The 12,005-nt window shown below is 40.1% G+C and overlaps 1 protein-coding gene across 1 annotated transcript in view; it reads left to right on the top strand.

Annotated features, from left to right (window-relative positions):
* The first annotated feature begins 2,217 nt into the window (after nucleotides 1-2,217).
* Nucleotides 2,218-12,005, top strand: part of BMPER (BMP binding endothelial regulator) — a 280,540-nt gene continuing 270,752 nt past the window's right edge. The window contains exons 1-2 of the mRNA XM_075826939.1: nucleotides 2,218-4,553; nucleotides 5,745-5,830. Coding sequence (XP_075683054.1) covers nucleotides 4,421-4,553; nucleotides 5,745-5,830 — 219 coding nt within the window. The 5' untranslated portion in view covers nucleotides 2,218-4,420. The remainder of the gene's footprint in view (nucleotides 4,554-5,744; nucleotides 5,831-12,005) is intronic.

Here is a 12,005-nt window from a genome sequence, read left to right as displayed (position 1 = left end):
TAATAATAATAATAATAATAAGGATGTATATAAAGCATAGTCATATTATCTATATATGATGATGTGTACAGGTGGCATATACATATATCTAACTATAAACCACATATAATACTGTCAAATTTGACTACACCATTGTGTAAGTAAATATTTTGTGGATGAATACATTTATTGTAACAATGTCATTGATCTTTCACCGATCATCTACAACCTGTGCATGAGTCCGAGTGTTACAATATGTCTGTTCCATTACTGAGTCCTAAACCTTCTTATAATGCAATGATAAAAGGTAACGATCCGGCCGTACGATCTTATTGGTAACAATCATCATTATGTTTATGGGAATACAAGATTGCTTGGCGGTCACTGGTTGAGGTTTATTCTTATTATAAGCTACAATTGTAAAAGTTAACTGACATATCATATGAGAAAGTACAATGTGCAGCAATTCACATAAAGGACATTTGTAAGAATCGGAACAATTTCTCATTAGGAAAGTCATGCTGATATCGTGATGTGTCCTGATAGTGGGAATGTAGGTTGAATTATGGACAAATCTAATTCATTGCATTGATGGCCGGACTAGCAATATGTTTGGATTACTGTATACTAATGCACATTCATTAGCAGCAGTCTGTCTAGTAGACGTGAATAAGATCTGTCAGTTACTTTCACAAAATACTGCACAAAAACGTCAAGTGTGGATAAGCACATATATATATATATACATGTGTATAGCTCCAAGCCTGGGACTGTGTATCAGAGCAAGGCATTAGCATGTGCCCCCTTCCCCCCTGCCTGCAGTGATTTATCTCCCCCATATCCAGGAGCTGATGAATAGAAGGTGGACGCACTCCTCCCCCGTGTCTGCAGACATGTACTGGGTGGAGACAGCAGGCATGAATGAGTGGGATGTGTCCATACCTTTTCAGCATTAGACTAATGACTTCTTTTGAGTGACTTGATGCCAGTGGGTGGGGGTGGCGGAGATGAAGGCAGGGCAGGGGGAGAGGTCAGGCGGCAGCAGACTGTCTCATCATCACTGGCTCTTTATCTGACCCTGATCAGCTCATCGCACATCTCTGTCGCCGCTGCCTCCTGCAGGTCGCACAATCACGTCGCCAATCACGTCCAGGTCCCGCAACCAACTGTGTGCACAGGGTCCCCAGCACCCAGCAGTCTACAGGACAAGTACAACAATGGGGGGGGGGGGGGGGCTGATTCTATACTACACATAACCATTAAACCATGCACATGATATCTTGATTCTGGCGGCTTCAGCTATTTGTTAATCACATGCAGATGTAGTAGAGCCGAGTTTGTCATTTGCGCATTAGGATAAATAAAGTGGGGAGTTTGGTTTCCCCTGCAGTTCTATGAGTTCTCCTTTCCGCCTCTGACAAACTCAGCTCTGCTACATATACAGTACAATAAGAAACAGTCGTATCGCTTGATCATAGTTACAATCTATCGCGTAGTGATTAACCCATCCAGTGCTGGCTGCCCAGCAACAATGCCTTGATGCCAATGCAGAGAACAGAGCAGTGATTCATTATCATCCAGCAATAACTGGGAAGAATACGATGTATATCCAGAATGTTACTCCTTATATAAGAGCATCTTGTCCTCTCCACTGTCCTCTTTATCTGCGCTGCAATCCATGTAAATGGAGGGTAAACAGATAGAGGTAAGTGGTCTAATAACATCCAGAAAACATAATAGCCTGGGGGGTAAAAAAAAAAAAAGACACAGATAGGGACTGGTAATGAGGAGGTCGAGTTGCCACCCAGCCTCTGCCAGGGGAGCGATGATAGTGTCTGCTGCTGCAGCCGACTCCAGTGCCACAGTGAGACATCATACTGCAGGGATCACATATGTATAATCCAGATATATGTGCTGAACACTATGAAGACAGAAAGGACATTGTGTGGGAGGAAAGAGTAAGTCATACAGCAGATAAACCAGGGGCAAGTCAGGATACAGAGCAGCACATGTAGGGGAGGCATCTGTAGACACTGACATACTGGGCTCGGGTCCTCACCCCTTTACTAGTACAATGATGTGATGTATTGATGTGAAGTTCTAGCAGTACTGGCAGCATGCAATCTATAGCAGTGATCAGCTGGGGATCCAGTGTCAGCTCCTTATCGGATGATGATGATGATAGGATCAGGGATCAGGAGATCATTACTGACTGTCTCCACAAACACATATACATATCCCCACTAGCCAGCAGCTACCTCATGTGTAGAACACTAGTCCGGGGGATTTAGGCACGCTTGTGTGGTGGAAAAAAAAAACAGGAGGAGGGGAGCAGGGGAAGAAAATAAAGGAAACGGAAGCCAAGCAAAAGAGTAATAGTAGCAGCAGCAGCAGTGTATCCAACAGCAGCAGCAGAGGGACCCTCCTGTGATCAGCCCTGTCCTCATACACTCCAATAGCAGCAGCACCAGCAGTAGCACAGGGACCCTCCTGACATCAGCCCTGTCCTCATACACTCCAGCAGCAGCACCAGCAGAGGACCCTCCTGACATCAGCTCTGTCTTCATACACTGCAGCAGAGGACCCTCTTGACATCAGCCCTGTCTTCATACACTCCAGCAGAGGACCCTCCTGACATCAGCCCTGTCTTCATACACTCCAGCACCAGCAGAGGCCCCCCTGAGATCATAACCTATCCTAAAACACTCTAGCAGCAGCACCATCAGAGAACCTTCCTGACATCAACCCTGTCCTTATACACTCCAGCAGCACCAGCAGAGGACCTTCCTGAAATCAACCTTGTGCTCGTACACTCCAGCAGCAGCACCAGCAGAGGACCTTCCTGATATCAACCCTGTCCTAATACACTCCAGCAGCAGCACCAGCAGAGGACCTTCCTGAGATCATTACCTATCCTCACACACTCCAGCAGCAGCAGCACCATCAGAGGACCTTCCTAACATCAACCCTGTCCTCATACACTCCAGCAGCACCAGCAGAGGACCCTGCTGATATCATAGCCTATCCTCATGCACTCCAGCTGCAGCACCAGCAGTGGGATTCACCTGACATTTGCCCTGTCTTCATACACTCGGGCTGCAGCACCAGCAGAGGACCCTACTGACATCAGTCCTGTTCTCATAATCTCCATTAGCAGAAGCACCAGCAGAGGACCCTACTGAGACCACAACCTATCCTCATATACTCCAGCAGCATCACTGTCTTCATAGACTCAAGTATCAGCAACAGAGAAATCTTCCTAAGATAAGACCCTATCCTCATACACTTCAGCAGCAGCACCAGCAGTAACACCTTTCTGAGGTCAGAGTTGAACTTATTGACTACAGTTGCAGCATCCTTAGGGGACCTTCCTAAAGTCAGCAGCAGCACCAGCAGAAAATCCTTCCTGAAGTCAGTAGTAGGACCCGCAGGGGAACCCTCCTGAGATCAACAACTGTCCTGACAGGCTCCAGCAGCTTCAGTAAAGGGACCTTCTTGAAATCAACCCCTGTCCTCACAGACTCCAGCAGCAGGACCAGCAGAGGGACCTTCTTTAAATCAACCCCTGTCCTCACAGACTCCAGCAGCAGGACCAGCAGAGGGACCTTCTTGAAATCAACCCCTGTCCTCACAGACTCCAGCAGCAGGACCAGCAGAGGGACCTTCTTGAAATCAACCCCTGTCCTCACAGACTCCAGCAGCAGGACCAGCAGAGGGACCTTCTTGAAATCAACCCCTGTCCTCACAGACTCCAGCAGCAGGACCAGCAGAGGGACCTTCTTGAAATCAACCCCTGTCCTCACAGACTCCAGCAGCAGGACCAGCAGAGGGACCTTCTTGAAATCAACCGCTGTCCTCATAGACTCCAGCAGCAGGACAAGCAGGGGGACCTTCTTTAAATCAACCCTGTCCTCACAGACTCCAGCAGCAGGCCAAGCAGGGGGACCTTCTTGAAATCAACCGCTGTCCTCATAGACTCCTGCAGGACCAGCAGTGGGACCTTCTTTAAATCAATTCCTGTCATCACAAACTCGAGCAGCAGCGCCAGCAGAGGGGACCTTTTGAGCTTAGCTGCTGTTCTTATATGTCCCAGAAGCTGCCCCAGAAGAGGGACCTTCCTCAGCTGAACCTCTATCCTCCTCATACATTACACTGCAGCAATAGCAGCAAATAGGCACCCAGCTGTGATCAGCCCCTGTACTGAAACGTTATCTGCAGCACCAGCAGTGGGACCCCCTTGTGATCAGCCCCTGACCTCACACAATCCAGTAGCAGCAACCTTCCTATGATTAGCCCTTGACCTCATACACTCCAGAAGCAGGACCAACAGAGGAACCCTCCTGGAAACAGTTTCTGTTATCATACACTCCAGCACTGCACTCTTGTAAGGAACTAAATAAATCTAAGATCTGATTTTCTGCAGACCGGATCTATTGGGACAATGAACTTCTGCCTGACCAGTAGTTTACCTCTGCCAATGTGTGCCAGCTCTCCTGGGATTACCACATTCACTGGATGGATATTTATATTTACATATTTTTTGCACATGTCAGTGGGATCCTCATTCTTGACAGGTAAGGTAAATATAGATGTGTACATGGTGTGATGTATTTTGTGAACTTAACTGGAAGTAATGATCTAGCTTTAACTACAATGGGCATAGTCAGTGGAGCCTTATTGCATTTCTTATTGGATGAGCTGTTTAATGTATCATATATATATATATATATATATATATATATATATATATATATATATATATATATATATATATATATATTTATATATAAATAAAATCTGCAGGGTAAGTATATACAGTGCTATGCATACGAATAAGACAGGTGTCTTTAATAGTCATTCTAGAAGAGTAGATCTCCATAAACCTCTGCATTCACCTGTCTTTCTTTCATTTATGAGTGGATATTTTATACAGAAAATGCAGGATATAATTACATGAGTGCAGGCAGGTGAAGACCCTTGTCCCTGCTGGAAGAACATGCTTTACTGACACCTGGTACATACAATAATAGAGCTGATCTGTGCTGCAGTCTAGCAGACTTGAGTTTAAAAAAAAAGGTGATGCCAAATGTAGATAATGCTGAGCTGATCATAGGACAAGGGAGGAGTAGTGAATGGCTTGTTATGGGGTACATACATCCTTAGTGCTTCTTTTGAAAAATGAGCCTTTTGATAAAGATAGATCAAGATGTCTCATGTCAGTAGATCACCTTTGTCCAGAATCCCCTGTCTTTCAACTACATATAAAGATATATGAACAAGGAGCAACATGTAATAACTGGAAACACATTTTTTTCTTTTACAGGATGTGTTTTTTTCCCCCATGTAATTAAAAGTTACTGTAGATCAGTCAACTTGTCCCAGTTATTATAGACATGTACATTGTACTCCTGGAGAAGACAGTTGTAGCATACACAGCATCTTGTGTAGTAATAGGGAGTCAAGTCTCCTATGTGTAATAATACTATAATATGTCAGGATTGAAATATGACTTTTATGAGTGTCCAGAGTTAGGAGTAGAGGCTGAATCATGACTGCAGAACTTTAGAAGATCGGTGAGTCTTTAGGTTTCTCATAAGCATGTTGTAAAACACCAGCTTTCTAGAAATAAGTACTAGACACATGGTGTCAGATTGTAACATTTCTAGGGATATTAAAATGCCCTCCATGTAGGAGTATATGCTTCTGCTGTAAGCACATGGAGGCTTACATATAATAATATACATTATTTTGGCTTCTTCTTCAAGGCTCTGTGGCAAAATGTGAAAATGAAGGAGAGGCCCTGCAAATTCCATTCATCACTGACAACCCCTGTATCTCCTGTGTGTGCCTGGTAAGTGTAAGATTTAGCATTTTATTTTTGGCCATATTAAGTTAAGTGTGCCCACTGTAGCCCTGCACCCCTGCCTGCACCATGTACTTAACACACTGTGCTGTATGGAAATCCTATAATATTGAAAAATACTAGAGAAGATTATAATAACAACAACAATAATAATAATAATACTACAAGTTACATATACAGGAAATTAATACAAAAATATTATATATAAACATTAACTTATTAACTACCTGTTTGATGCAATTTTACCCTTTATGTATAATCTATTACTTTTTATATTATTTTAATTTGGTATTATTTAAAATGTTTTATGTTTATTGACATTATCCTTATAAAAGTGAATCATTTGTTACTAATAAATTTTCGTTCACTTACTTGATAAATACCTGATAAGCAAGTTACATTAGGATTCCAGATATTTTATCTATTTCTCTAGACTTAATGTAAATCTACTGTGTGTATGTGGTGAGCATAGTCATGATAGGACTAGTCAGATTTAATCACTGTATAGGGATTAGAGATTGGTATCTGGAGATTGGTGGAAATAAGGTTCTGGTAACACAATATAGCTCTGAGCTGTTTTTAGTGCTTTATCCTTGTGTAAGCTGTGTGTCTTTCAGACATCATTTAAATAAATTAATCAATTCTATTGCTAATGATCTAAGGACAAGTCCTATGGGACCGCAGTGCATTCCGGGACAAAAAATATTTTTCATATTAAAATATATTTGGAATATATTTTGAACTATATATTTTTTTTTTAAAATCTTGATTTATTTACCTCCAATTTGATTTCTGATTTATATGATTTAAAGTAGTTTTTAATTTCAAAAACTTATTGCCACTCCATGATTCTATTTTATATATACAGTGACAAGGTGCCACATATGACAGTACTACCTGGACATTTTCACAATTCATTAAAATATAGTAATGTGTCTTGTTATGGTTTTTGTAAATTTCATTAACAAGATTTTAAATTGATAACAAAAAAAAAAAATCTCAGTAATCTCTCCATGTATCCTACTTTTGAGGGTTTATTAAAATCTGAAATTATTTCTCTTGAACTTCTACCATATTGTTCTGTTAAAATCCTGCCATCTAGTTAATTTTCCTACGTTCCTGTCTGAATTACTAGTTTACTTGCATTCCTACTTGTATTGCTAGTATATGAGCATTTCTATTTGAATTCCTAGTCAGCTTGCATTTGTAGGGAAATTCAGGTTCATTACTGTTCTTGTTGCAGTCCAGATTTCCAATTTATGAAATATAAATAATAACATCATTAAATGTAATTGTATTCATTAATTGTTCCTCCTCTAGATAATGATATTTGTTAGAATTTTGCATTGTTTTAAGCATTTTAGGAAATCATGTGACATTGTACTCACGTCTGATATTTATGCTGAGTGCAGCATTAACATAGAATAGCAGAAATGATAGATGATAATCACATGATAGTAGATTTTATATTGGCATATTGCACATATACAGAAACATGCTTAGAACTTTTCATAAAAAAAAGTCTTAAAAGCAGGAAAGTTACTAAGCGAAAAATTCAGGATGCTAACAATCCATAATGTATGAATTATTATAATTTTTTCCATTTAATTGGTGTGTAGTAATTTATCGGTGTATATGTAAAACCCGATTCACACAGGGTAGTTTTTAGCCAGAGACAAGAATGGACAAAGAAGAAAAAAGTATAAGTCTTTCCTTTATACTTTTTTCCCTTTAGGTTCCTTTTGGCTTTGGACAAAAAAACAAAAAAACAAAACAAAAACAAAAACAAACTCACCAAAATGTTGTATGTGCCCATAGTTATGACAGTTTTCTAATTGACACCATCTATTATGAAACTTCATAGACTTTGGAGCCTAAAGTTACTATCACACTTGCCGTTTTTGGCGCATTTTGTTCACTGCTGTAAATTACCGCAATGGCCAGATGTGCTGTTGTAGTGAATCGGATTTCTGAAAATTGTATTGTGCATTTTTTTTTTATTTAGGGGATCAAACCACTTGTAAGAACTGCCAACGCAGTCTGTAGAGGAACATGTAGGAACATTTTCATGAAACTGTTTCTTTAAAAAAAAACTGCAACCACAAAGGCAGCAAAATGGTGGTAAAAAAGACACGTATTTATATTTAGTATTTATTTCTGCCACATCATTATTGAATTGATTCTAGATACCCTCAATATGGTCCGATAGGATCACCATTCACCAAATCATAAACTCAAACAGTTTGGTGCATTTGTTGATGTTTATTTTGAGCCAAAACTAGGTGTGGGTACAAAAAAAAAAAGTATATTCACACATGGTCGATTTTTTTGCAGAAATTTTTTGTGACTGTCTCATTCATCTGAATGGAACTTGCAGAAATACATGTGCTTGCTGCCAAAACAACCCCACTCAGATGAATGAAACAAATTTTTAGGTGCAGAGTCTTCTGCAACAAATATGCTGCATGTGAATTTAGCCCAAGGCCATGTTCACACATTCAGGGTTTGATGAGGATTTAGGCACGCATTTGATGGACCCCATTAATTTCTTTGGGATGCAGACTGATGCAAAAATACATCAGTTTGTACCAGTCCAGTCAGGATCTGGTTTTCTACTGGATTCAGAATGCATGCCATGTCTTTGTGTTCTGAAGGAAGAAAAAGATCCAAAAAAGTGGTACCTATCATGGATTTTTCACCATCAAGCATCAAGAAAATCATTTCCATTACAATTAATTGTTTTGCTATTTGAATATCACTGTTTGCAGATGAAAAAAACTTCATATCAAAATCCTATTTCTGCCACTCGCATATTACTTTGTCTAGTAACTGAAGTAAATGCTGAGAAATACAGGGAGAGATGATGAAAAAAGTAGTGCGATAGAAAATTGGAGTAGTTCATATTACAGCTCTCATTTTTCATAGGATTAGGCTACTTTAGCCTAGTTTTAGGCCCATTGGGTAAGATTTATCAAACTAGGGAAAAGTTGTGATGTTGCGCATAGGAACCAGAATCAGATTCCAGCTCTTAAGGGGGGTTTACACTGGGCAATTATCGGGCAAACAATCGTTCATAGAACGCTTGTTGCCGGTAATTTCCCTGTGTAAACAGGGCAGTGATCAGCAGTTCATCTGCTGATCGCATCGTTTTAAAAAAGTTAAATATTATCGTTGTTGGCAGCATACCTCCCTGTGTAAACAGTGAGATACCCTGCCGACATGATAATAATGTATGGGGATGAGTGATCGGAGTAACGACCGCTCATCCCTATACATAGCTCCTTGTGACATCAGCAAACGAGCGCTGATCAACGAGCTGTCTCATTGATCGGCGCTTGCTGCATCTGCCAAAGTCGGCCGGTGTAATAGGGCCTTTACTTTCAGAGGCTCTTTGAAACAAGGAATCTGATTGGAAGCTTTTTCCACTAGTTTTGATAAACATCCCTGGGTATTCTACACATACCATACCTCCCAACTATTTGGATGTATAAAGATCGAGACTTATGGTGCACTGTGATCCATTTTTTCATGCATGTCTATACACTTGAATGTTTTTAAATTTACACATTGCTACAAAAATCAGCGGAATATAGAATTTTTAAGATCCAAATAGCTTCAAATCATGAAATAATATACAAATCGGGGTCTAATATGCAGTCAGAAACCAGACAGACACTTTCTAGAGCAATATAGTAAATGTATTAATTCAAATCTATTCAGTTAAAAAAAAATGGAACATTGGAAGCAGCAAAGGGGGGACGGAGACCAAGTAGGGACTCCCACTCCAAAAAAAAGACATGTTGAAGATATACATATACTACAGTACTACTCCAACAGGTGGCAGATGGCAAATATCATGAAAACTAAATATTTAATAACACATACACAAAATCTAAGTACCCATTCAAAGGGTCACAGCATATTTTAAGAAGTATTCACCTTGAGTTTAGGCACAGAAGTAATTTCCACTTGATACAATGTCTATCAATGTTATTTATCTACAATTTAGGATACAACAAATACATTTGTAAAACTTGGCAGTACATGTATTGACTGATAAACTTCCTATTTTGATAAGCAGGATTATATAAACTGACCTTCATTTTTGCCCTATTGTATTAAGGTATTACATGCCAGGTCTTGGAGGGCTATGATTTGTAGACTTATACCCTTCACCTCTCATTCAATTCACATTGCACAAAATGCCCAAGTCACTTGGCATTTATCAGTCATATCACACCAAGTTACAGTACAAAGTCTTCCAAGTCACACTAAACAGCTTTATCAAATTGTGTAGAGTATAAAACACTTGTGGCAGTACATACTGACGGTTACGTTTAGGGGACTAGAATATTCCAGGGTGATAGTAGGTTAAGGAAGTATTGTCCAGGAAAAGTTGTGGAATAATTATTTCTTTTAGAATAGAATTTGTATAGTTGTAGGATTCATGCTTTAGACAACGTCCAAGGATAACATTGGAAACACGATTCCCCTGTTCCAAGTTTAGTTTAGTAGACAGGTCTTTATCATCTTTGCCCATGCGGACATTGACATTTTCCACCATTTTTAATTGCAAAACTGTTCCAGATCGTAGGTTGCTTGGAAACTGGGAGTGGACAGCGATATCACAGTCCAGCCGAAAATACCCAGCTGGAAAGTGGTCTGGGCTTTGACTCTTGGACATTGTTTTTAGGCCATACCTCTTTAGGAAGACTATTTCAAATAGCAGTAGGTTTTCTTCCAATATTTCCCAGTATTTAGCAGTGTTCACCCTCTACCTTCCCGTGCCTTTCAGGACCTGCTGTAAGAAAGCATCTCTATAGCCTGCTACTACCATCAACATGCTTTGCTGTCGGGACCATGTAAGAGATGTGCACTTTTTGGCTATGCTACATATAATAACATTTTTATGGCCAAAAAAAAAATCGAAATCATGGTCTCATTCAACCTTAGACGTAACTTGAAACTCCTAATGTAGAATCTGTAACAGGCCCCCACTTACCATGTGCCCTGTATAATACTTACGTGTAATACGCTATCCCATAAAGCAGACACCCAGATAATAATTGTATGTTTAGACTTGGGCATCTCTGTCATGGAAGCCTTTAACTCCTTCAGAGTAACGAGTGCTTCTCCCTATACATAGCTCCATGTGACAGGAGCAAACGAGGACTGATCAACGATGTCTTGCTGATCGGCGCTCGCTGCATCGGCCGAATATTGGCAGGTGCAAAAGGGCCTTATGCCTTTCATCATAAAGCTACTGTATATATCAGTGTGCTCAGCTTCTCCTGCTCTACAACATGCTAAATGCAGATTGGACAGCATTTTCAACTTGACAAGTTCCCTTTAAATGGAACTGAGCTTCTGTGAGCTGCAGTACCAAACATAGCCACAAAGACATGTACGGCACTGTGCCTGGGTAAACCATGATAGAGAAACGGTGCTCCAGCAAGTACTGAGGAGCCTTTACACAGCTGATCGGTAGGGAAGTCAAGGGTCGGACCCCCAACAATCAGATATTATCAGACTATCCCGTATAACATGTTTAAAAAAAATAAAACTACAAGTAGGAGAGACCTGGTAAGTGAGTACGTATAGTCAGGAACAGGACGCTACAACTACTGCTTCTATGGAACATACAGTGTGTTATCTAAATGTGGCATTGCCATTCCAGAATAAGGTATAAGAATGTAACAAGGCATCTCTTCTTTTCGCTCACAAGCATATTATTAGAGCACGTAGTTACTTTAGATGAAAGCGTGCCCTCCTTTGCCTTAAGGTTGAAACTTGGTTCTTAAGTGAGTACTTTCACTTTATTGCCTTCCAATTATGTCTTACTACGACGGGCTCTAAAATAGTACAACTTGTAATATATTTCAGCAGAGATTGGGTTACAAGTGGAAGATGACATAACAATACTTGGCAGACTGACACTGATTGCTCTGTGCTGGGCGCTTATTGTAAAAATGGCTGTGTATACAGTCACCTACATGACAGTTAAAAGAAAAACCATGCAACTGATTGTATGAAGTGTTACATGAAAACCCTGAGGTTAATGCGCCTACTTTCCAAAGAGTACTATTATTTATTACTTCAAATAAAACCCATCAAACTAGTACATTTATTTTCAATGCCTCCTGGCAAATGTCTCAAATAACGC

The sequence above is a fragment of the Rhinoderma darwinii genome, chromosome 5, assembly GCF_050947455.1.
Source record: "Rhinoderma darwinii isolate aRhiDar2 chromosome 5, aRhiDar2.hap1, whole genome shotgun sequence".
Classification (NCBI taxonomy): Eukaryota; Metazoa; Chordata; class Amphibia; order Anura; family Rhinodermatidae; genus Rhinoderma; species Rhinoderma darwinii.
Note: the sequence above shows the minus strand (reverse complement) of the source record. Positions and strands in the feature narration are given on the sequence as shown.